General features: G+C 34.5%; 4 protein-coding genes across 12 annotated transcripts in view; 3 read left to right on the top strand and 1 right to left on the bottom strand.

Annotated features, from left to right (window-relative positions):
- The window catches only part of vas (ATP-dependent RNA helicase vasa), a 26363-nt gene extending 8003 nt beyond the window's left edge, over nt 1-18360 (top strand). Inside the window, 8 exon segments of the mRNA XM_068284731.1 lie at nt 10848-10873; nt 11043-11362; nt 11364-11557; nt 16277-16467; nt 16554-17297; nt 17352-17565; nt 17635-17903; nt 17978-18360. Coding sequence (XP_068140832.1) covers nt 10853-10873; nt 11043-11362; nt 11364-11557; nt 16277-16467; nt 16554-17297; nt 17352-17565; nt 17635-17903; nt 17978-18019 — 1995 coding nt within the window. The 5' untranslated portion in view covers nt 10848-10852 and the 3' untranslated portion in view covers nt 18020-18360.
- On the bottom strand, nt 5173-12974 carry vig (vasa intronic gene). Of its 3 annotated transcripts, XM_068284733.1 has the most exons (5): nt 12822-12969; nt 10132-10318; nt 8894-9630; nt 7169-7456; nt 5173-6965 (listed from the first exon to the last, which is right to left on the bottom strand). In XM_068284733.1, exons 3-5 carry the CDS (start codon nt 9582-9584, stop codon nt 6463-6465), a joined length of 1482 nt encoding a protein of 493 aa, XP_068140834.1. In that variant the 5' UTR covers nt 9585-9630; nt 10132-10318; nt 12822-12969; the 3' UTR covers nt 5173-6462. The 3 variants fall into 3 exon arrangements, with proteins under 3 accessions (XP_068140834.1, XP_068140835.1, XP_068140833.1); XM_068284734.1 differs by lacking the exon at nt 10132-10318 and having other exon boundaries at nt 12822-12974; XM_068284732.1 differs by lacking the exons at nt 10132-10318; nt 12822-12969 and adding an exon at nt 9913-10042.
- Nucleotides 11602-15383, top strand: solo (sisters on the loose). The gene is made up of 2 exons (XM_068284730.1): nt 11602-12717; nt 13813-15383. Exons 1-2 carry the CDS (start codon nt 12170-12172, stop codon nt 15344-15346), a joined length of 2082 nt encoding a protein of 693 aa, XP_068140831.1. The 5' UTR covers nt 11602-12169; the 3' UTR covers nt 15347-15383.
- A 152-nt stretch (nt 18361-18512) lies between the features above and the next one.
- Nucleotides 18513-25957, top strand: part of wwk (white walker) — a 43989-nt gene continuing 36544 nt past the window's right edge. For 5 of the 7 annotated variants that reach the window (XM_068284728.1, XM_068284726.1, XM_068284729.1 and 2 more), the window contains exons 1-2: nt 18513-19372; nt 21222-21787. In XM_068284728.1, coding sequence (XP_068140829.1) covers nt 21496-21787 — 292 coding nt within the window. In that variant the 5' untranslated portion in view covers nt 18513-19372; nt 21222-21495. The remainder of the gene's footprint in view (nt 19373-21221; nt 21788-25957) is intronic. The other 2 variants (XM_068284724.1, XM_068284725.1) reach the window with 2 other exon arrangements.

Below are 25957 nucleotides of genomic sequence, written 5' to 3'. Positions count from 1 at the left end.
CAATAAAATCATTTCACTTCATTCTGAACTTGCGTTCAGGTCAGTCGTTTTTTAACTGCTCGTGAAGAATTGTGCGTATAAATCAAATAATTTGAGTGAATTGTTGCTAAATTTTCTTAAAACAAAGGAAGCCGCTTTTTAATTAAAAAAAAAAAAAAAAAAAAAGAAAAAAATAGAACATTGAAGTTTACAGTATTAACTGTCAGTTTGTGGCTGTCATTGCATTTATCTCAATAAAATCATTTCACTTCATTCTGAACTTGCGTTCAGGTCAGTCATTTTTTAACTGCTCGTGAAGAATTGTGCGTATAAATCAAATAATTTGAGTGAATTGTTGCTAAATTTTCTTAAAACAAAGGAAGCAGCTTTTTAATTAAAAAAAAAAGAAAAAGGAAAAAAAAAAAATAGAACATTGAAGTTTACAGTATTAACTGTCAGTTTGTGGCTGTCATTGCATTTATCTCAATAAAATCATTTCACTTCATTCTGAACTTGCGTTCAGGTCAGTCGTTTTTTAACTGCTCGTGAAGAATTGTGTGTATAAATCAAATAATTTAGTGAGTGAATTGTTGCTAAATTTTCTTAAAACAAAGCAAGCCCTTTTTTAAATAAAAAAAAAAAAAGAAAAAAGAAAACTAGAATATTGAAGTTTACAGTATTAACTGTCAGTTTGTGGCTGTCATTGCATTTTTCTCAATAAAATCATTTCACTTCATTCTGAACTTGCGTTCAGGTCAGTCGTTTTTTAACTGCTCGTGAAGAATTGTGCGTATAAATCAAATAATTTGAGTGAATTGTTGCTAAATTTTCTTAAAACAAAGGAAGCCGCTTTTTAATTTAAAAAAAAAAAAAAAGAGGAAAAAGGAAAAAAATAGAACATTGAAGTTTACAGTATTAACTGTCAGTTTGTGGCTGTCATTGCATTTATCTCAATAAAATCATTTCACTTCATTCTGAACTTGCGTTCAGGTCAGTCGTTTTTTAACTGCTCGTGAAGAATTGTGCGTATAAATCAAATAATTTGGTGAGTGAATTGTTGCTAAATTTTCTTAAAACAAAGGAAGCCGCTTTTTAAATAAAAAAAAAAAAAAAAAAAAAAAAAATAGAACATTGAAGTTTACAGTATTAACTGTCAGTTTGTGGCTGTCATTGCATTTATCTCAATAAAATCATTTCACTTCATTCTGAACTTGCGTTCAGGTCAGTCGTTTTTTAACTGCTCGTGAAGAATTGTGCGTATAAATCAAATAATTTGAGTGAATTGTTGCTAAATTTTCTTAAAACAAAGGAAGCCGCTTTTTAATTAAAAAAAAAAAAAAGGAAAAAGGAAAAAAATAGAACATTGAAGTTTACAGTATTAACTGTCAGTTTGTGGCTGTCATTGCATTTATCTCAATAAAATCATTTCACTTCATTCTGAACTTGCGTTCAGGTCAGTCGTTTTTTAACTGCTCGTGAGGAATTGTGTGTATAAATCAAATAATTTAGTGAGTGAATTGTTGCTAAATTTTCTTAAAACAAAGCAAGCCCTTTTTTAAATAAAAAAAAAAAAGAAAAGAACTAGAATATTGAAGTTTACAGTGTTAACTGTCAGTTTGTGGCTGTCATTGCATTTATCTCAATAAAATCATTTCACTTCATTCTGAACTTGCGTTCAGGTCAGTCGTTTTTTAACTGCTCGTGAAGAATTGTGCGTATAAATCAAATAATTTGAGTGAATTGTTGCTAAATTTTCTTAAAACAAAGGAAGCCGCTTTTTAATTTAAAAAAAAAAAAAAAAGGAAAAAGGAAAAAAATAGAACATTGAAGTTTACAGTATTAACTGTCAGTTTGTGGCTGTCATTGCATTTATCTCAATAAAATCATTTCACTTCATTCTGAACTTGCGTTCAGGTCAGTCGTTTTTTAACTGCTCGTGAAGAATTGTGCGTATAAATCAAATAATTTGGTGAGTGAATTGTTGCTAAATTTTCTTAAAACAAAGGAAGCCGCTTTTTAATTAAAAAAAAAAAAAAAGAAAAAAGGAAAAAAATAGAACATTGAAGTTTACAGTATTAACTGTCAGTTTGTGGCTGTCATTGCATTTATCTCAATAAAATCATTTCACTTCATTCTGAACTTGCGTTCAGGTCAGTCGTTTTTTAACTGCTCGTGAAGAATTGTGCGTATAAATCAAATAATTTGGTGAGTGAATTGTTGCTAAATTTTCTTAAAACAAAGGAAGCCGCTTTTTTAATTAAAAAAAAAAAAAAAGAAAAAGGAAAAAACTAGAACATTGAAGTTTACAGTATTAACTGTCAGTTTGTGGCTGTCATTGCATTTATCTCAATAAAATCATTTCACTTCATTCTGAACTTGCGTTCAGGTCAGTCGTTTTTTAACTGCTCGTGAAGAATTGTGCGTATAAATCAAATAATTTGGTGAGTGAATTGTTGCTAAATTTTCTTAAAACAAAGGAAGCCGCTTTTTAATTAAAAAAAAAAAAAAAAAAAAAGGAAAAAAAATAGAACATTGAAGTTTACAGTATTAACTGTCAGTTTGTGGCTGTCATTGCATTTATCTCAATAAAATCATTTCACTTCATTCTGAACTTGCGTTCAGGTCAGTCATTTTTTAACTGCTCGTGAAGAATTGTGCGTATAAATCAAATAATTTGGTGAGTGAATTGTTGCTAAATTTTCTTAAAACAAAGCAAGCCCTTTTTTAAATAAAAAAAAAGAAGAAAAGAACTAGAATATTAAAGTTTACAGTGTTAACTGTCAGTTTGTGGCTGTCATTGCATTTTTCTCAATAAAATCATTTCACTTCATTCTGAACTTGCGTTCAGGTCAGTCGTTTTTTAACTGCTCGTGAAGAATTGTGCGTATAAATCAAATAATTTGGTGAGTGAATTGTTGCTAAATTTTCTTAAAACAAAGCAAGCCCTTTTTTAAATAAAAAAAAAGGAAGAAAAGAACTAGAATATTAAAGTTTACAGTGTTAACTGTCAGTTTGTGGCTGTCATTGCATTTATCTCAATAAAATCATTTCACTTCATTCTGAACTTGCGTTCAGGTCAGTCGTTTTTTAACTGCTCGTGAAGAATTGTGCGTATAAATCAAATAATTTGGTGAGTGAATTGTTGCTAAATTTTCTTAAAACAAAGCAAGCCCTTTTTTAAATAAAAAAAAAGAAGAAAAAAACTAGAATATTGAAGTTTACAGTGTTAACTGTCAGTTTGTGGCTGTCATTGCATTTATCTCAATAAAATCATTTCACTTCATTCTGAACTTGCGTTCAGGTCAGTCGTTTTTTAACTGCTCGTGAAGAATTGTGCGTATAAATCAAATAATTTGGTGAGTGAATTGTTGCCAAATTTTCTTAAAACAAAGCAAGCCCTTTTTTAAATAAAAAAAAAAAAGAAGAAAAGAACTAGAATATTAAAGTTTACAGTGTTAACTGTCAGTTTGTGGCTGTCATTGCATTTTTCTCAATAAAATCATTTCACTTCATTCTGAACTTGCGTTCAGGTCAGTCGTTTTTTAACTGCTCGTGAAGAATTGTGCGTATAAATCAAATAATTTGAGTGAATTGTTGCTAAATTTTCTTAAAACAAAGGAAGCCCTTTTTAATTAAAAAAAAAAAAAGAAAATAAAAAACTAGAAGATTGAAGTGATTTGGTGAGTGATTTGTTGCTAGATTATTTAAAACAAAGCTAAGCGTGTGGAAAAAATAATTTTCTTATGTAAAAAGTCAACAAATGAAAAGTAAAAAGTTAACTTTGAAAAAAAATACAGTTGATGGCTGTCAATGCCATTTTCTGGTGATTTTGTCTCATTTTTTCAAACGCTTTCATTTCATTTTGTGCGTTCGTTGAGTAAACATCTCTTTTACGGCTCTTGATAAATAAAAGGTTGAATTATTTTCCAATATTTCAAGATTATCAAAATAAAAAGCAACTATTTTGGTGAGTAATTTTTTCTGTTGATTCATTGAAAATTAAACTAGGCATTTACATCTACTCTATTGATTGTGATTTAAAGGTTAAAAAAAGTTTTATAATTTTAATTGAAGATAAAATCGTTTTGTTAGTTTTCTCTGTGATTTAATTAAAGTTGGTTAATTTTTCTTATTCATTCATAAAGCACAATTAAACGTGAAAGTACGGTCACACTTCATGTCGGCATCCAACATGACGCTGCTTAAAACGTGTGACCAGATTTTTCCAATTTCGTTTCGTTTCCTTTTCTCGATGATTCTTTGATTGGGTGACTTTTTGTTTTACATTTTCTTCTTTATCTGTCATTCTTCAATGAGAAATTACACAGCAAAAGTTCCAGCAGGAAAATCATCAAAGAAATTATTTGTTGATTGTTCAGCTTTAAAAGTTTCAGCTAATTCACTCTTCTGCCATTCATCAACAATTTCTGAAGCCTGTGTTGCCTTATTCATTTCAAAGAGTAGATAACCATCCTTCATTAGTCTAGCCTGCCGCAAATTATATCTATAAGACGATAGCTCCAATTCATCCAACCATTGACGTACTAAATCAACAGCATTAAGTTTTGTATCTATTGCTTTGCCTTTAATTAAGTCAACCCTCACAATAGGTATAAATTTACTGTTTAAAATTTCAACATTTTTCTATGTGAAAAGAAAACAGCTCTATATTAAATGATTTTAAAGTTTGCAAGAATTTTTCCAAGCTTCTTACCACATTTGGCAAGTGCAAGAACCATCAAGAGTGCAAGAAATATAATTTTTTGCATTTCGAAACCTTTTCTGTACACTGACGTGCTGCTCGTTTGTGCTAAAGACGACAACTATGTAAATAAGATTGTCCAATTCGACTGATTTTTTTTCCTTATCAATTATAATTTTGCTTAAGAGTAAGTTCAGATCGGTGTTTGACCTTTGATATATAAAAGATTACGAGTACTACATTATCAAACTGAATTATTATTCCAATTTTCTCACGTTACCAAAAACAATCATTTTTTTTCATGTTTTGTTTAAATATTTGTGGACGAGTAACGGTATTTTGCGTTTGCCGACAACCCTTTTCGCTGTTTGAAACTATGAACTTTTTGTTTACGATGATTAGCGATGCAACTATCGGTATGTTGCAATTATTTTCAGCTGAGTTTTTTTTTAAAGAGAACTTGGTATTTTAGTAAAATAATAACCCATTAATTTGTTGTTTTTTATTTATTTTTATCAAATAATTTTCTTTTTTTTTTATATTTAAACGAGTTTTTCAACATATTCTTTTGTTGCTGTTTCCGCTGAATAGTTTTGTTTTTTTTTTTCTTTGGGTCAAAATACAATACACACAAAAAACAGTTTTTTGTGTGATTTTCTTTTTTTTTTGTTCATCTAAAATTTAGTATTGGTTTTTATTTTTTTTTATACAATTTCTAATTGTAAAAAGCAAAAATTGTACAGGTTTTGTTTCATTTTTCTGTCTTCTCTTTGTTTGTTCAAGTTTTTGTTATCTGTGTTGAAAGAGTGGATATTATTTTCGTACATTATTTTTTTTTTTTTGTTGATTTTTCTTTTTTTTTTATTTGTAATTTGTATTTTTTTAAACTCTACTTATTAAGGTTTATTATAATTTTTCTTTTCCTTTGCTCCAATAGTGTTAATATTTTTTTTTTTTTGTCACTTAAATTTATTCTTTTCATTTTTCTTCTGTGATTTAAATTTAGTATATATTGATGCATAATTAATTATAGTTTTGTTTTTTTTTTTATTATAGAATTATATATTTTTTTTCTTTTGCATCAAAGTAACATTTCATTTTTAAAGGTTTTTTTATCCCTTTTTTTATAACATAGTAAAAATTAGAAACAAAAAAAAAAAAAACAGTTGAAGATGAGAAAACAGACAAAAATAATTTGTAGATGAGTATGAAAATGCTTTTTCAGGAGTTTGCACGTTTTTTGTTGTTTAGTAGTTGATTTTCCTCCTTTTTTTTTTTTGCTTGGTGATTTGTTGATAATAAAATATAGTAGAAAAACAAAAACAATTGTACAATTATATTTTGTTTGCTTGGTTTTTTTGGAAACATTTTTCAACGCTCCATTGGTGTTCAAAAACTTAGCAAAACTTGAATTTGAATATTTACTCAATATTAAGGAAATTTTTTAGGTTTTTTCAAATTGCTTTTGTAGGTGTACATTTTTTTTTTATATTTTTATTATTGGATTTTACTCTTTTTTTTTAATATTTGCTTTTTGTTGCTTTTGGCTCTCTCTTGCTGTCTGTGGACTTTGGCGGCTACAAATTTGTTGATGTTTTGTTTGTGGATGTATGTTGTGTGATTCAGTGAGTGTGTGTGATAATATAGTTTTTATATATGTTTTTAGATTGTGTTTTGGTAACCTTTTTTGCTCCTACATTTCTTTTGTTGTTGTTGTTCTTCTGCATTCACCCACCTCCAGCCACCAATCTGATGTTCCGTTTGAAAATTGATCCTCCTTCTTAGGCCAGAGTTGGAAACTGGCGTTCATCATTAACCTTTGGGGCAGCATTCTGTTGTTGCCGCTCACCAAAACGCTTAGCTCCTCCAGAATGGCCAACATTATTACTGCCACCCACTCCACCACCACCGCGACGTTCGACAGCCGGCCGATTGTTTGATGCTGGTGCACCGCCACCCTCTCCTCCCCTGAGATTGAGCTCCGCCAGCACTACGGTTGCCACCACCCTCGTTGTTGTTGTTGTTGTACGTGGTCCTCCAGGTCCTCGTGGACCGCCACCACCACCACGACCACCACCACCGCCAGGACCACCACGTCCTCCAAAACCACCGGGTCCACGACGTCCATCATTGAAATTAAATTGAATATCAAGGACACGCTGTTGACGGCCTACACGTTGCGGATACATGGCAGGGTCATATTCAAGTTCCTCTTCGCTTTCATTTTCCTTCTTTTTGTTATTGGTCAGTACAATCATCTTTTTCCATTGTGAAGTATCCTCACCTGAAAATAGTAGAAATAAAGTGAGATAAATGGATAATGTTTCAAACCTAAATCCCTTAGGACTATTTTGCCCATAGGCAATGTTTTGTACGGACAAATAACAATCTTCCAGGAAGAGGTTTTAGAAAGTGAATCCAATCTCTTAGATCTCATAGTGGGCTTCTCTTTTTCTGTCGATTTCTTAGTTTTATTTCCATTCTTACCTTCACCAGCCTTGCGTATATTGAATGTTGGCTTAATTCTCTGCTGTTGCTGTGCCTTCCATTCATCCAATGTCAGCTCTTTGGTCTCTTCCTCAATTGCGGCCTGGGTCTGTTCGTTGTTCTGCTGTTTGTCTTGTTGCTCATTGCCAGATTCATCGCCAGCCTTGCCCTCGGTATTGTTTTGGTTTGCACTATCGCTTTCGTTCTTGTTCACATCATCAATGGCCTCCTTCACAGATCCCCAATTATGGGCACCGGCTCCATCGCGTTTATCGATTGCCTTAACGCCTAAGCGACAACAAATAGAAGAAATTTAAATTAAATGTTTGTTTTCCATCACAGGTCTGTTCTCCAACATCCTATCAATCAACTTGTTGATCTAAATAAGGAAAATCTTTCGAAAGAAAAAAGTTTTTCCTTAAAGCAAATCAATTATTCATATTTAATTTAAATATTATTCAAATTTTTTTTTTTATCTTTTAGTCACTAGCTGATTAATATTATATATAAAGCTCTTAAAATGATTCTCTTTTAAAAAGTAAAAGCTTCTAGGATGTTCTTTTCCAGTATCTCGAATATTTTAAGGGTCACCTACCTAACCCACTAGAAGGGGGAAATGAGATAAAGCTAGCACGTTTTTGTTTGTTAGTCAACAAGGTTAAAAATATTGAAGTTTGTTTTACAAATTGTTAAGAAAAGACCCACGAGATACAAAAAATATTTTTCCCTCCATTTTGCTTTCTTGTTGAGGCGCCCTCCCTCCCCCCGCCCCTTTTCTCATATATATTCTCTATTAAATAGTCCGCCTAACAGAAAGAAGAGGAAACTATTTTTAAACATTTTTTTCTACGAGAAAAACGCATGCGGAGACCAAAAATCTTTGGCACTCTCTGGCTGTTGCCTGTGTGTTGTTAGGGGAGATATAAATTTTGATATTCCAAAAATGTCCAAATAGACGGAAAGAAAGAAAATAAAATGAAAGGCTAGGATATGGCATATGAAGAATTGAGTGAGTGGGCGGGGTAGAATAAATATGGCTAAAGACCCAGCAGGGGGGGAAATAATTTCTCTTATTTTTCTCTTAATTTTTAAAAAATCTAAAAAAAAATGTTTATACCTTATACTCAATCGAAGAACTCAATTGAGTCTATTTTTTAAATGTACTTCAATCAATCAACTCTTTAATCTGTTTTTAAGAGTTTGAAAATCATTTGAAAAGGGAACAAAAACACCCAAAAGTTTATGCGTTGGAAGCAATATTGAATATTGTATCTGTTAGTTGTGAATCGAGTTTGTTTTGGATCTGTTTTTAATGTCTCTAAAATCTTGGAAATATGTAGTGGACATCTAAATCTTTTCCCTTTGATCTCTTTGGCAACATCTCAATAACCGAAAGTTCGTTTGAAACAAGAACAAAAATATGTTTATATGTTGTACTCTAGCTGTAAAGTTTTGCATTTGGATTTTAAATATCTTGATTCTATTTCAATTCTTTAAATGAAGTATTTTGGATCTTTAAGAATATTTCTGTTTTATCCGTCAGAACATAAATTACGTCAACGTATAAACATTATTTTATTTTTGTTTTTGTAGGTGTTGTCATGGAACGTTTTATTTTCGGGTGGGCGGGCAGTGTGTGCATATTTCTATGGGGTTATGTCCGCCCGGCACACATACATACCCCAATAACCAACCCTTCCACCCACCACTTTTGGCACAACTCACCAGTTTTGTCCGAGCCCGATTGACGATCAAATTCACGTTTCCTCTGATTGCCATCAAAATTGCGATTTTGACGTGGTGGACGATCACCGCGATCACGATCACCACCGCGTTCACCACGTTCTCCGCCATTGTTACGATATGGACGAGTGGTGCCATCTCCTCCAGATGAAGGTCCTCCAACATTGCGACGATTGTTGCGTTGTTCCCTTGTCTCGGCGTTTCCATTCTGTTGGCGAAAGTTTACATTGCGCTGTTGCTGTTGTTGCCCTTGACCAGAACCAAATTCACGTGCTTTATTGTTGCCGCCGAAACCACCAGCATTACCACCTGGTCGAGAAGCAGCGCCGCCAGCCCCACCTTGTTTGTTGTTATTGAATTGCTTTTCGTTTGTGGTCGCTGCTTGGCCACCTCGTCTGCCCTCGTTATTCTTGTTTAACGCTCCTGGCTTATTCTCCTTTTCAGCTTGATTTGGTTTTTTGGCACCAGCAGCGGTGGCGGCTCCTCCAGTTTTGGCTGCCTTACCAGCTGCAGAAGCAGCTGCTGTTGCCTGCTGCTGCTTCTTCTTTTGGTTAGCAGCGGCTGTCGTCGCTGCCGTCGTCGTCGCCGCCGCCGCCACAAGATTATCTAATGGATCGCTAACATCATCGTCCATGAACAAAAGTTCATAACGATTTTTCCCAGAGCTATCCATGTTTTCCTTCTTCGTCTTCTTTGCTGCGTTCTTTAGCTTAGCTTATCTAAAAGAATAAAATAATTTTTCGTTCACAAATTCTAGTTTTACACAATTTTCAAATTGATTTTTCCCCCACACACAGCCAGCCAATACACACAGAAACACACGCACACACACAGTCACAGTCACACGCAGAGAGAAAGAGAGGGAGATATAAAAGAACTACTGACTAACAGGCAGGCACAGACAGATTGAATTTTATACACAATTTTGATTGATAAATCAACTCGTTAACTTTTAGCAAATTTTTCTTATTTTCTTTTTTCAAAAAATTTAACTTTCTTACATTTTTTTCTTGATTTTCTTTTTAATTTTGTGTGTTGTATCTTCGCGCTGCTGCTCTCTAACCTTAATTTTCAACGTTTCTGCTTTTGCCTTTGGCTGCTAGTATTACCTACACACACATTAGCATTTACACACACACACACACATGCACACTAACACACTCTGTAAACACATGTGTTCTCAACGCATGCTGGTATACATAGGAAAAACAGAAACTCACGTTTTTCGCTTGTCAGCGTTTCGCAGCGAATGGTTTTCTGGCCCAGTATAAAGACGAAGAAGAGATAGAAGGAAAAAAACAGTCAGCTGACTTGACCAGAGTTTCCCCAATAAATTGTTTTAGCCTGCTTTTTATGTTTGTTGGTGGTTGGATATTGTAGTGCAATATTTTCTTCACCTTGGTAACCCTAGATAAAAACGTTGAAAATTCAAATTGATTAATGGTTTTGGCGCGGCGCGTTTATTTGAAAATATTTTCTTATTTCTTCATGGCAGTTGGACAAAAGTTTTAAATTGTAACGACTTCTATGGAATGTTTATATCTTCTGGTAGTATTCAAGTTTCGAATTGATATTACGCAAATTGAAATTGTTTAAAATATACCTGTCTAAGAACTAAAGTTTTGATATTTAATAAATACTTTTTTCAAAATATTATGAAGTTGGTCCAGAATTTGAAGAAGTAAATGCGTGCAATGAATCTCTCTCACACAAACACACAAATTGATATCTTTCGATACAAAACGACTTTATTTATCTTTAATTATTGCTCTTAATTTGTATATTACTTAATCAATTAGATTTTCAACAAGTATAATAAATGAATTCTTCTCAGAAAAAAAAAATTGAACGATTAAATACATTATTATTTATAACCAATAACTAAATGTTGAAACTAATGTAATTTAATTCCCTAATTTTTTTTTGTTTTTTTTAGTAAACATGTCCGACTGGGGAGACGAGGTAAGTCCTTTGAATATTCTTTGCTAAATGCTAACTATATAAAGAATGTAAGATTAACACGGCCGAATTTTATGGTTGCGTTTATTTGTCTGCACTTTGTTATACAATTGAACCAAACCAAATATCCACTACGAAATGACTAATAAGTTTATTTATTAATATATTTTAGCCTGATGTCGCCCCCAAGGTAGATCGCTACGCAGGCGGCGGAGGTGGCGGTACTGACAATGAGTGGGGAGACACTAATCCAGCTCCTGTAGCAGTTTCTAAGTCTACAAGTGGTTGGAGTGATGAAGAGGCTGAGCCTAAGAAGGGTGATGATGGGGAAGGCGAAGGCGATGGTGGCTATCGTGGACGCCGTGATGATGGAGGAGGCGGCGGCTATCGTGGACGCCGTAATGATGGCGAGGGAGGTGGTGGTGGCTACCGCGGACGCCGTGATGATGGCGAGGGAGGTGGTGGTGGCTACCGCGGACGCCGTGATGGGCGAGGGTGGAGGCGGCTACCGTGGACGTCGTGAAGACGGAGAAGGAGGTGGTGGCTATCGTGGACGCCGTGATGATGGCGAGGGTGGAGGTGGCTATCGTGGACGTCGTGACGATGACGAGGGTGGAGGTGGCAACCGTGGACGTCGTGACGATGGCGAAGGAGGTGGCTATCGTGGTCGTCGTGAAGATGGTGAGGGTAAGTTCTCAAAATTTTCTTTAAATTTTATTTTGTGGCGTCAAGTGTGTATGTTTCGTTTCGTTTTTGTTCTTTGTTTTTCTCTCCTAAAACAACGCTTATTGTATTAAGAAATAGAGATTAATGAGATGGTAAAGATACCATCGAAATATGATAAGGAGACAGTAGTTGCTTTTATGGATCAATTACCAGCAGGAGACTTCAGTAGTTTGTACCAAATACGTGAATTAAGGGCTTATCTATTACGAGCCTACAATAATCTAGTTACGAATGAATGGACAGATTTAATGCGTTTAGATACAGAACAGAGGAAACAAAAGGCGTTGGAGTTGCGTGAAGCGGCCGATATGTCTGCACGTATCAATGAGTATATGAATCGTCTGTTGGAAGACTGTGAACAACCACAGCAGCGGGCAGAAGAGGAAGCTAGAGAGCCTCATGTACAGGAGCAACGCCAGCAGCACGAGGAAAATGCTTTACAGGAGCAGCAACGGAAATCAATAACCACCACTCCTAGGACTATCAGAAACAATCCATATGCCGTGCCAGGGTTAAGTTCTTCAGGATCACGACGCCGCTCACAAAGAGTAAGAGAACAACGCAGTGGTGCTAATGGCATGGCGGAAACTTTTACTCAAAACTCTGCTCTCTTTCCGCCATCTCGTATACTTGAACTATATAGAACTTCACGCAAGTTATGACTTCAACAGTGAGGTGTCTATTAATTTACAACCAGAGGATTGTATAACACCACCAAGACCACTTGCGGTCACCACCTGCAATCGAAATCCATTAAGTGAGCAGTTTTTAAGTCTACATGAAATGTGTGAAATAAGATATCGAGATGTTGCAATATTGCGTGAAGAACGGCAGATGACGACCGATCGAAATGTGATCGCTATTTGGTCGATAATAGACGTAGATTTAATGATTGATGCATTCGCTTCTTCACCATTATCACCATCACCATCACCACCACAAGATCTGGTCATCTATGGAGCCCTTAGCAGCAGTTCACTTAATACAGTTCGTGATCGGCGAGATGTGAGAGACAGTGCTCTACGTTTACTTTTAGACTCCAATATACGCGAAGGAGGAGAAGTCATCACTAGGACCACTAACCCTTCATTATCCACTCCTGGCGCAACTAACAGTTACAAGTACTACCACAAAAATAGCATGATCAACTTTTTTTCATTTTCTGCAACTTCTTTTGCTTCATCTTTGTATTCTCCTCTTTGCTTTGTCTTGTTCTTTTGCTTACCCTTTTCTACTTTTTGATAATTTCCTTGACTACTGCTTCTGGAGGCGGCGGCTTTTTTTTTGGTGGCGCAACGCAAATCTTTGAAAAATTACTAAAAATTGTACATCAAACAAAATTTTGTAACGTCTACTCCAAAATCAAAACAAAATCAACACATTTTTTATTTTCTTCACATTTACTCTCCTTTCGTTCTAAAGCAAAAGCTATTATGTCAGAATATTCGAAAATGAATTCAAATTTCAATGATCAATTTTATAATACCCTATGCAAGGGTATAAAAATGTATTCAATGTCCAAATGAGAGCAGATCTTATTACTTTATTAGATGGTTTTAAATTTGATTTAAATACTTGGCTCTAACAAAAGGGCTTTTGCTTTTGCCTCATAATATCAGAAGAGGACGTAAAAGTGGACCCACTCTTACCACTGTGTATATGATCCGGATCTAAGCTTGAGTTTGGCGATCTGCTTTCTTGTTAACCTGCCTATCTACTATACAAGCTGGAAAACAAGAAGTTTCTATCTGTCTCGTCTTCATTTCTAAAATTCATTTAATTATAGACCTTAACAAATTCAAGTAATACTAGAATTCTTCAGATTATTACCCATAATTGGCTCCCTTTGTGAAAAAATTTCAATTTCAATGAGATTTTCAATATTAGTGCTAAAAAAAGAAAGCTTATGTACTGCGGAAAAAGTGAGCCTGACACACGAGTGTCTTGACATTTACTGTCGAATTCCCCACAAGCTACAGACTTGATTTATTGTCCTTACCTAATCTAAGAACAAACTTAACCTTTTCGAGACCAGTGTTTGTGTGTTGATGATTTTGCAAATCTTCTAAGCCTTCTTTCTATCTTTGCTTTAGTCTCTCAAGTTCCAGTTAATGAATAGTGGTTCAATTTTCAACTAACTTTCTAATGTTTCCGTACTAAAACCAAAAAAGAAAGTAATTTTGAATAATTAACCATAAATACTAAACAATTTACAGTTTTGCTGTACCGAGTTTGCCAGGAGCACCAGCAGCAGGTAGAAGTGTAAGCGATGATGATGCTACTCCAATAATGGTAACACCATTACAAGAACTACCCGAACTAAATGATTCCAGTATAGTTCCACCACCACCGCCTGGAGGAGCATCACCATTGGCGGATGGAAATACTGCCTTAATACCTAGTGTGGCAGGAGGATTCCCTTTACGTATTCGTCCTTTGATTTCTTCTACACCATTAAACACCTTTCGTCCTCGATTGACTGTTATCGATGAGGAACAGCTTCGACGTGGCACCATTCTTGACCTTTTGAATCAGGAACAAAATTCACCAGCTGTTGCTGAAGTTGCCAACGCGGAGATTGAAATGCCTGCCATCGAGGTTCTAGCTCCTGCTGCTCCTCCTGTTTCTTTACAAATAACTCCACCGCCAAGTCCATCACGTGAATGGACATCGATTTTACGACCACGCTCTGTTGGAGTTAACTATGCAATTCCTCCGGCACCACCGATAGGACACCGACGACGACCCAATCGTCCACCAACTAATCTGATACGCAATCGGGATCAAGAGGAGCAGCAGCAACAGCAAGAGCAAATTAGCAATCAGGAGATTGTAACATCATTTTTGCAAAATATATTAAAAGTAACGATAGAAAATTATAACAGCAATCCTCCTGGAATCACAGAAATAGAACCAATGCGAGAGCAACCTCCCATTGCTGTTGAGGAAGAACAGGAAATGGAGATTCCACCTTTGGCAATAATGCCAGAAAATCCGAAAATCAATGATCAGCATTTGCTGTCAAGTGGAATAATAGAACCAATTCCAAATCATGTTGTGGAACAAGAGAATACTGAAATATCAGCATCAATACCTCCACCGATGCCAGAGAACGATTCCGCATTACTTCCTGTTGCTCCATCGATTGGAACTCTTTCAGAACAACTTGCTGCACTTCCGGAAAATGCTGTAGTAACCAGTATGAGTATCATTTGTCAACCATCGACTCAATCGTCTTTAAATGATTTGGCTCCGGTGGCATCTTCGACATTTGCTACACCAGCCACACGACTAATGACTGAAACTCTAAATGCTAATGTCATCACACCCATTGCACCACTAGCTTCAGCTGCCCCACCGCAGGATCGTTTCTATCGAGAGAATCAAGAAAATTTGAGTTTTCTAGTCCAGCATTCTGATGTCATCCGCCTCATGGTCGATCATACAAAGCAGTTGAGCGATCAGCAGCAGCAAAAGACATCATCATTCCGTCCCACTCACAACGTTCGTTCTCTGCCAGCTATTTATACATACGATCCGAAATTGATTCTAGAGGCCGATCCAACAATAGTGCGTCTGACTCATGCCATATTTGGTGCATTGATTATGATGTCCAAAGTGGATTTGCATAATGTCAGCTTTATAACGAATCGTGCCGAATTGGCTCAAGCTCTTCAAATTATCTTTGATTTAGTAGCAGCTAAAATAGTTGGCATTAGTAGTGATTCCAGATACTGTTGGCTGCTATGAAAACCTTATAGATTTGAGTCCATATGGATCGATTATGACAATTCTTAGACTTCATTAGCTCTTTAATTCGAGTGTAATTTTTTCATGTATTTCACATTATATCATTATATTTCTCTTGTATTTTTTATAATTTTTACCATTCGTAATTATTTTTTGCCATGTTTTGAAATACATCGCAAATGAAGCACACTTTTTTATTGATCTTTATTGACATGCCGGCTGAAATGAAAGATGGTTTGACCTAAATTTCAAAAATGTCCCTTTCTAAGCAAATAATCTTTCTTCATTTCAAACAATATCTTCACTTTGATTAAAGTGATAAATCACTAAAATGTAAATTGATCTTATATTAATCCACTCTTTAAACTAATTTTAAAGTTGGTTGTTTTTTTTTTGATTCATGTCAATCCTCTTTTAGCCGACTCGGGGTCAACTTTGACCTAACTTTGAAAGTTTAAAAGCTTTTTAATTTATTGACATTAACTAAATTTTAATATTGAAACATGAGAAGTTTTAATTTTGTTTACGAAATCGATTCGATTAATAGCTCAAGCTACTAAATATTCTTCTCTAACATTCCTAATATTATCAATCATTTTGAATTAATATTTATAAGACATTCATATCAATTAAAATTAATGAAAATATACATAAAGAGGAAATATTTTTGAATTTTCAAATGATAAATTTTGCTCTATTAATAACATTATTATTTGCTCTAGATATAAACCATCCTATTGTTACGGTATTTGTTGATTAAACTTATTTTAGTATGCTGAATAAATTCTTTAATTTCTTAAATGAAAATAAATATTTTCCACTAATCGCAATTGCAAATATGTAATTACTTTGTGTTCTCGCTTATTTTTCTGTTGTAGATATTTATTGTCATGTTTAATAATGCGATTTTTGATGAATATGTTTATTTAGGAGGTTTTCGTGAACGTCGTCGTCGTGACGAAAACGATATGAATAACAATGAAGGCGGCGTAGACGATGAAGAAAAAAAACCAAGGGAGTTTTATATTCCTCCTGAGCCTACCACCGATGAGACAGAGATGTTTAATAGCGGAATTGCATCTGGCATTCATTTTTCGAAATACGATAACATTCCCGTAAAGGTAAAGTTGTCGAATATACATACATTGTATAAGTATATATGCAATTTATTTATATAAATATTTCTGTTTAAATTACTTTTCTGCAGGTCAGTGGTGAGAATCCGCCAAAGGCTGTGAAAACCTTTGAGGAGGCTAATTTGCGTCCAATTATAATGGAGAACGTTGAGAAATCGGGCTATAAAGTGCCAACACCTATACAAAAAGTCTCTATACCAGTTATTTCTGGTGGCCGCGATTTGATGGCGTGCGCCCAGACCGGTTCGGGCAAGACTGCTGCCTTCCTTTTACCCATATTGAGTCATATCTTGGATAAAAGCTATGAACTGGAAATCGGGAGACCGCAAGCCATTATTATATCACCGACCAGGGAGCTGGCCATTCAGATTTTCAATGAAGCGCGCAAATTCGCGCACAATTCGTATTTGAAGATAACCATTGTCTATGGTGGCACATCGGTTAAATATCAAAACGAAAGCATTACCAAGGGTTGTCATTTACTTATTGCAACACCAGGACGCTTGCTTGATTTTGTCGATCGTACATTTATCACGTTCGAGGATACACGTTTTGTAGTCCTGGATGAAGCTGATCGCATGTTGGACATGGGTTTCTCGGAGAGTATGCGTAAAATTATGACACACCCGACAATGCGTAGCGAACATCAGACTTTGATGTTCTCAGCCACCTTTCCGGAGGAGATTCAACGTATGGCAGGAGAATTTCTGAAAGATTATGTCTTTGTGACTATTGGTGTAATAGGCGGTGCCTGTTCGGATGTTACACAGACTATCTATGAGGTGGACAAGTTTAATAAGCGGGCCAAATTGATGGTAAGTCCAATCCGAACGGAAGAAGAGCCTTAATTCGAATGTAATTATTTTTAGGAAATACTACGAGAGGGTGCAAACGGCACCATTGTGTTCGTGGAAACAAAACGAGGCGCAGATTTTTTAGCCTCGTTTTTTTCGGAAACAGAGTTTCCGACCACGTCCATACATGGTGACCGTTTGCAGAGCCAGCGAGAACAGGCGTTGAGGGAATTTAAGTCTGGTAAAATGAAGGTTCTAATTGCCACATCAGTAGCATCTCGAGGATTGGGTAAGTTTTTTGTACCACACTGTGTTCTAACAAACATAAACTTTTGTCCTTGTCTGTTTTTGTTTTTAGATATTAAGAACGTTAGTCATGTCATTAATTACGATATGCCTACCGCAATTGATGATTATGTACATCGAATTGGCCGCACAGGACGAGTTGGCAATAATGGACGCGCCACATCGTTCTTTGATCCCGATAAGGATCGAGCTTTGGCTGGAGATTTGGTGAAAATACTTGAAGGCTCAGGCCAAGAAGTGCCGGATTTCCTGAAATCTATTGGTGGAGATAGCAGCTTTTATGGTTCCAAGTTTGGTGGCGTTGATGTGCGCCGTGCACCTGTAAGTAACTCGATTAATTTAAAAAATTAATTTCACGAGTAATTTTTATTGTTATTCTCTCTCTGTTACTACAGACTGAAGCTGCTACTGTGGAAAATGAAGAAGAGTGGAACTAAAGAACAATTAACCACAATCGCACTCTCAATTATTGCACTAGATTTTTAAGGAATTAACGAATGACTTTTGACACCGGGCTCCGCTTCTGGGAGAAAGACATCAGACCATACCATAAACACAGAAGTTCACAGGATGAACACACACAAGTTCACAGGATGAACACACAAGTGCGGAGGATATCCACACATAAACACACACACACCTCACAACCTCATGCAACTGAATAAGCATTTGGGTTTAAAAATTGCTTTCTTTTAATTTTAACATCTTATGTTAAACCCCTCCCCCCATTTCGATTGATAAATATATACACGTATATACGCACATTTAAATCTAAAAATTTGATTATTTCTAAAACTGTATGTGGTTACAAAAATTAACATGATTATATAAAAACTGCCAAATGGCAAATGGAAGGAGAAACATTGTAGATGATTCCATTTTTCATAAACCTCGTTTGAAAAGTTAAGCTCAATCTTTCAAAATTATTTCTTTAAATATGCATGGGTTGAACTGATACTTCAATTGATGAAATTAGCTAATTTCTCTAATATAATAAGGATATTTGTCTTATTAAGGACAGCCGAAGTTGGAATTGTAGATTAATTGATTCAACGAGAAATTAGGAAATTGTTTCGTATATATAACAATTGAGCATTTGTTTAATGATTTTAGTTTAAAAGTATTCACGATCTAGGGGAGGAACCAACTTAAAGGTCAGACGAAGAATATTATGTGTTATGGTCTTTCAATTTCCACTGCTTAAGTATTTACATTTGTCAAAACAAAATCATATGTTTATCCCTTAGGGGGTTCATCCTTGCTTCTTCCTTTACTTTCTTCTACGTTCTGCTTTACTCTCTGTCTGTACTATTTGGGTGTATGTGTGTGTGTGTGTGTGTCTTGTGCCGGCTTTTTTGTGTGTAGCCTCGCCCTGCGACCGCCCTTAAGAAGGACGTGAATATAAAAACAAAGGGCAGCAAACAACTTTTGGCTTTGCATTTGCTGTGTTTGCGTTACAAAATCAATAAATGAGAATGGCAAACTGTCTCTCTGCGGGTGTGTGTGTGTGTGTGTGTGGTGAGTTTCCTTTGCTTTTGGCTCTCTCGGCCTGTTTGAAACGTTTTAATGTCTCTCACAATTCAGTCTCTGACGGCATTTCGCAACGTGTAAACGCATTTTCCGACGTGTCGCTTAGTAGGTTAGCCAAAATAAAGAGAAGCTCAGACAAAAACATTGTTATTTGCCCTTTTCTAATATATACACATATATATGTTAAATGCATAATATAAAACATAAAAACAAACTGAATTTAATGAAATAATTTCAAATACGCGTTTGTGCCCAAAAAAGTATGCTACTAAAAAGTGCTTAACAATCTATCGCCTTAGCTTGGGCTTTGTGTGTAGATTGTTTGCTTAACTCGAGTTTTAACCTAAATGCCAGAAACGATTATGAAATACGCAAACAATTTTCAGACATGTGAAAAATTATTCATTGTTGTTGTTATTGTAGTGTAGTGTAGCAGACAAAAAAAAAAAAAAAAAAAAAAAAAACCAAGAAAATGAAATGAAAAGAAAAGAAAACTTACTTAGTTGAAAAACCAAACCTACCCCCTTAACAATCCACCCACTTTACCACTAGTCAGCCGGCGACCCCAAAGAAAAGAAAAAGAAAAAAAAAACCAACATAAAGCAAAAACAACAACAAAAACAGAAAAAAAAGAATATAGAGAATTTTTGAATTGAAACTACAATTTGGGTTCGTTGAGCATTGGCATTTCGTTCTGTCATAGTTCTACACTTTTCTTTAATTTTCTCTTTCTAAACCTTGCGTGTCGAGTTTCGGGAACACGCATTTCGAGCATTTCTTTCGTTTTCTTTTTTTTTATTAGCATAAATATTTGTTACTATTCTTTGAGGGATGAGGACACATTTCAATATTTCTCCCCTTTTTCTTCTCACTACCCAATAAATTCTTATGGCTTAATAAATTTTAATAAACAAAATTATGCTATATATGTAGTTGTATGTATGTATGTATGTACATACATACAATATATGGATTTTCGCCTTGTACAAATGAAGAGTGTTTAGGTTTGTTTAGTTAATGGGCTGTTTTATATCATAAAAATTAAGGAGTTCTAAGCAAGCTAGAGCAGATAATGGACTTTCAAACGAAAGCTGTTAGCATAATTGTGTTATCTAGAAGTGGGAGGATTTGTTTAACAACATTGCGTTAGTTAAATAAGTCGATTAGTAGATATAAGAACGCCATTATACATTTATATTGCTATTGCCCACCCGCATAGAAATAGTTCACATACACACAAGAGATTTGCATCTACAGCAAATATATCTAAAACTCTAAAATTGTGTATATTGATAGTTAATGAAACAAGTGCTCCTTAAAAAATGGTCAAATGAAAACGACAAAAATATAGTTCTTTGAGTTGTGTAAAGTCATTTATTCACAAATTTAAGGCGTAACTCTATAACGAGTAATTTGAGTTGTCAGACCTTTCAAAAACCGAATGATTTGTTTTGTCTTTTGAATGCTCTATTACATATGTACATATAAATACATACCTACATAGAAAGAAAGAATGTAGACGATAAGAAATATAGGCTTATAATAGAAAATCCTTGCCAGAGTTTGTATCAAAAGCTTTTTTGTTTAGTCGTTAATAGTTATAAAATATGATGATAATATCAGGAATTAGAGTGTTTGCTCTAATAAAAATAAAAAGCAAATTGATTTCTCTATCAATTTTGAGTAGATTATATCATAGAATCAATGACTAACTCACTGGTTCTTAGTTCCCTAACCAGTTCATAAACTCTTGTGAAAAAAAAAAATAATCAAAAAATTGGCAATAATTAAAGCATATTTAACTATAAATAGAGCTAAGCTTGAATCAATGTGCTTAACCGTTTACAAACATATATGCTTAATTATATTAAATTAAAACACTGGGAGAAATAAAAGAGTCTCTGAAATTTTTGAATACGAAATTAAAGTGATAAAATATCATCTTTCTTACTAATTTCACCTTCTAAAGATCTGATATTGATACAACAATGTGTTTGTCATAATTTTATATATAATAAAAAAAAAGAAAACATCAAAATGTCATCAATTTACGCAACTTTGTTTAACAGAGAAAAATGATTAATGTATTTTACCTTAAATAATTAATAGAACACGCGAACGCGACAACATTTTATGTGAACAAATTAAAAACCAATAAGCTTCAAAAAATATATTTTAAAACCCATTTATCATATTAACAAATATAAACACACATACAGTCACACCCAGACAGCCGGCTGGATGAAAAAAAAGTAATAACAAAAGTGGACGCGTCAGGGCAAAAAACAAATTAAAATACTCAAACAGACGAAAACACGAAAACAGCAGCAACAGAAAAAAAAAAATAAAATAAAAAAATACAAATAAAAGATTTTGGCACAGTATGAGCCAAAGTTTTGAAAGCTTAATACATGGCGGCGGCAGCGGCGGCGGAGGAGTTGCCGGCGATGGCGTCTTCTCGGAACGACAGTCATCGGAGGATGTGCCAGAGTCAACTGCTACAACGACTACCACTACCACAACAACAGCCGGCGAGGATAATGGAGGAGGTGGAGGAGGGCGAGAGATTGGCGCTGTTAGGGACGATGATTTCACCGATGACAACAATTTCGAATCGAATTTGCGACGACGCAAAGGCAAAATAATATCCTGTGCCAAGGAGACTATTGAGAATGGTGAGTGACAAAAGACGAAAAATAGTTAAAGACCCAAAAGACAACAAATACTATACATATGTATGTATATACTAATTCCATATCTATCTGCCTATATTTTCTACATGTATTATTGGTGTGTGTGTGTGCTGTGTGTGGTGAGGCGCATGAATATTTGAGTGGCAATTGCTGGGATAAACCCTCAACCAACAATATATGTATTTACCTACCCGAGGACATGTCGACCAAATGTCATGCCTTCTGACATGCCAAATGCGAAAATACGAAAAGTGTGGGAACATGGAACGTGATACAATGTTTTGGTCGTGTTTCCTTGATTTAACTTTACTTTGCAATTTTTTTTATTATTGTCTTATGCGAATTCAAAGAAATACTCATACTAGAAAAGCTTTCGAGTTGTTTGGTTTTTTCCTGAAATGCGAGTAAATTTTGCATTCTTACATATGGAAATCTTCTAAATCTAACAGCTTTTATTTATCCGACCATAAGACTAATTGAGAGAAACTTGTAACTTTAGCTCCTAAAGATAGTTTATATGGTTAAAATTTGATTTTTTTCACATTTAGACTGGAAGCTACCGATTAAATAGTATTGGATGTTTGATATATTTCCAGGTTTTTAAGCCTATCCAATTCTACGAAACTTTAAGAAAGTTTTGTAAAAAAGATTATCCTAAAAGTTTGCACCATCTTTCTAAAAAAATATTTTTATATAATATATAAGATTCCTTTAGTAGGTAAACTAAATTTTAATTTGTGAACCATCTGACCATTTGACATAATTGCCAAAAATTAGCCAGTCTATGCCTATAAATTTATTTCGCAGATACCAAAAGGATAAAGTGAATTTCTCCTGTCCTTGTAAGAGTCAGTAAATTAGGCTATGAATATAAAGAATAGAAAATTCAGTAATTTTTAAGGGACTGATTTTGTTAGATTGAGAATTTAACGATTTCGAAGATAAATTATCAAGAGATTAAAGCATCTAAATCTTATGCCAAATATTTATTATTTTAGAGAGTCTCCAGATCTCAAAACCGTTTCCTTTTTCGGTCCATGCACACACAATGGAGCATCGTTAAGAAAATTTACCCAAAAACCGATATTTTATCTCTGATATTGGTCAAATTATTAAATCCCAGAGTGATTTTCCCTTTAAAATGCACGAGACTCGCTCGTTGATTTATTTATGTATTTACTTTATTCTAGTGTAAATCCATTTAAACTGCGTTTTATGTGTCATTTAGTTAGTTGCTGGTTTTAGGTCGCTCTACTCAGTCATTGAAGTTTTCAAAACCTTTGTACTGTTAAAGTTTTTATTGTGTTTTATGAATATTTTAAAGGTTTGATTTAGTTGGGAGCTGTTCAAACCGCACAAAATTGACTGATGAAAAATTCATGAACAAGAATTGGGTTAGAACTTTCTCAAATTACTAACGACTGAAAAAAAAATGTCTTATTGACTTGGGTTATTAACTTTTTTCTTTGACCCCAACCAACATTGTCTATCAATAGCCCGATTAACTGCTGCACAACAAGTTTGTTTTCCTTTTATTTTGAGTTAACTTCAATTTTTTTTTTTTCCAAGTCCTTGTGCAAGTTTTGCACGCAGTGAATATCAAATTACCTTCAAAATGGCTTTCAGATTGATATAGTTTCTCTCTGCACTGTGATCCTTGTTGTTGTCAATGCTGTCAATGTTGGACAAATAAAACTAACTTTGCTTTTGTCCTTTTGTCCTCCTTTTGTCCTTTTTGCTCCATTGTCTGGGTGTGGAAGGAGCATTTTGAATTATTTATGTGCATTTACTCGCCTACGTATAGAAAATGCATTCTTACTTGATTTACGTCTTTAATGGATGCCTTGCCACCCTTGGGTTTGCCTCCTTCCTTTAATCAATATGATTTGCTTCTTTTCCTTTTGCAAATGGATTGACTTACCCGTTAAGTGGTTGCTACTAAGGTTCGTGCTAAGATGTGCCTATCATACGGGTGGAGTTAATTAATATCATTAACTTTTATGGGTCAAGGTTGAGTGTTGTGTTGTCTTTCAACTCGACAAGTGAGAGCCAAGAAGAGAAATATTTATATAGAGGAGAGAGAGAGTCAGTTGTCATGTGACAATTCAATAATGTATTGGAGGATACATTTAGAATTTATATGGGTTTCTCTATCATACAAAGTAAAATTTATGTCTTCAAAGCGTTTTGGGTTTTTACTTGATAAAAGTTCTTGGAAACTTAAAGCCAAGAGTTGTTCAGCAAATAAGTTGTTTTTGCAATTGAAACATGGAATATAAACTTATGAAAGTTTTCGGCAAACATAAATTATAAATAAGTTCAAGTTTACTAAGTTTAGAAAATATGTTTTTCCTTTGGTAAATTGTTGTTATTGTTGTTGTTGGTCTTTGCATTAACACCAGTCTGAACCAAAGTTAAGTTTAAGTTTTATCGTCATTAAATAAATCAGAAAGTATATTTAAGATACTTAAATTTTTTTTAGACGACAAAAAAGCCAAAAAACCATTAAATATTTGCAGTAAATCTTAATAAATTACGTCTTGGAGTATCTTTAAATTCTTTTTTTTAAATTTAAGTAGAAAAGATTAAATCTGCATTTATATCTTGAACAAATTTTCTTACAAATGAAATTTCCTAACACTCATATTTCTTAAAATTAGAAAGATCTCAGCTCAGGGATAATAAGGGGATAACAAGAAAAACCAATTTTAATCTTAGTTTTTAGTAAAAAACTTTTTACACCATTACATTTTTTTATTGGCTCATATCCTTATCTTGGTGACCCCGACGTGATCGGCTGACAAACATACCCAAAAGAATTTCGGTGACCTTGACGTATTCGATTCAAATTCAAAACTGTGTTACCAAAACAGTGGAACATTCAAATGTATAATTAACTTATTCCAATATAAAGATTTTAAAACATTGTAAAGTATTTAGTAAAAAGGCACTAAACTAACTTACCAACTTAAACCTATAGGGTTTTGGAAATATTCTACAGCTTTTTGAACGGCTTAAATTAGGTTAAGATAAGATATCGTATCTAAACCAGAACAAGATTTGACTCTCTGCATATGGGGCTTTCTCTGTTTGATACCATTTGATATGGTTAAAAGCAGAATAAATTTCATCGACATTTAAGAAAAACAAGTTAAGTCCATAAATCATAGACTTTAATTTTGATCTTGCATGACATGGATATAAAAATTTCTAAGCCAGGAAATCAAAAATATATCTGCAAATGACTGACGAAATTTGGATTTCTTATTTTTTTTTTTTTTTTCTCTCATACACACGTAGAGACGAAAATATCTCTGGCAATTGGCTTGGGCTATTTCATGCATTTGTATTGTATTCACAAAACAGCTTATGGGATTAAGGCATCTTTAGTGAAATCCCTTTAGGTAATCCCGTTTTGTGCTATTTTGGCCATACAATTTCTTCTTAACTTCCGTTCGAAATTCTCCAATAAAATTCTATTGGATATTCTGGTTGTTGGCCACTTAACTTCCACTTCGTTAGTATTTTGCCACGCAATTTTGCCGTGAAAATTGCACAACAAATTTGCCGAGCATGTTGTGGTAATTCTAGTTTTAGTTTATTTTCCTGCTCCCGTTTTGGAACCTTCTTCTCCTCCTCCTCTTCACCTGACCTGGTTAAACAACTTGTGGGTTGTTGCTGTTGCTGCTGCATCAGATGGACATCACAAGGAAGTAAGGGTGTGGATTTACGTGTTTTTAGAATGCCGTAGACATGACTTTTAAACTTTACTGACGACTTTGCCTGAAAGCCTAATACTCTTTGTAGTAGTCGGTTTGTATCGCGTGAGTTTGAAAATTAGAAGTTGACTTGGTTTTTAGGTTATCGATTTTTTGTCTTTTGACTTTCCAGTTTATTTTTAATTTATTATTCTGATTGGTGAGAATTCTTTAAGCTACCCTCTGGAGGTTTAACTTTGCCGCCTGAACGTCTGCTTTTTAGTAATCAAAACGAAGTCTTTTGTCTCTCTCTCTGTCTCTGTCTCTTCTTGTTTGCCTTTCTGATGATTGTGTTTTGTTGTCGAGTTTTTATTTGCGCGGGCTTCTATTCTGTTTGGGGGGGGGCTGACTTGTCTATCAATTGGCTACACACACACAGACTGACTGACACACT

This window comes from Drosophila tropicalis, unplaced genomic scaffold, assembly GCF_018151085.1.
Source record: "Drosophila tropicalis isolate 14030-0801.00 unplaced genomic scaffold, ASM1815108v1 contig_393, whole genome shotgun sequence".
NCBI lineage: Eukaryota > Metazoa > Arthropoda > Insecta > Diptera > Drosophilidae > Drosophila > Drosophila tropicalis.
This window is presented reverse-complemented; position numbering and strand designations above follow the sequence as displayed.

Coding starts and splice junctions, on each gene's coding strand:
- vig (XM_068284734.1), bottom strand. CDS start 9,584: ATGGATAGCTCTGGGAAAAATCGTTATGAACTTTTGTTCATGGACGAT. Junction 7,457..8,893: donor ATCGGGCTCGGACAAAACTG/GTGAGTTGTGCC, acceptor GTTGTCGCTTAG/GCGTTAAGGCAATCGATAAA. Junction 6,966..7,168: donor TATACGCAAGGCTGGTGAAG/GTAAGAATGGAA, acceptor TACTATTTTCAG/GTGAGGATACTTCACAATGG.
- solo (XM_068284730.1), top strand. CDS start 12,170: ATGGCATGGCGGAAACTTTTACTCAAAACTCTGCTCTCTTTCCGCCAT. Junction 12,718..13,812: donor GGCGCAACTAACAGTTACAA/GTACTACCACAA, acceptor AACAATTTACAG/TTTTGCTGTACCGAGTTTGC.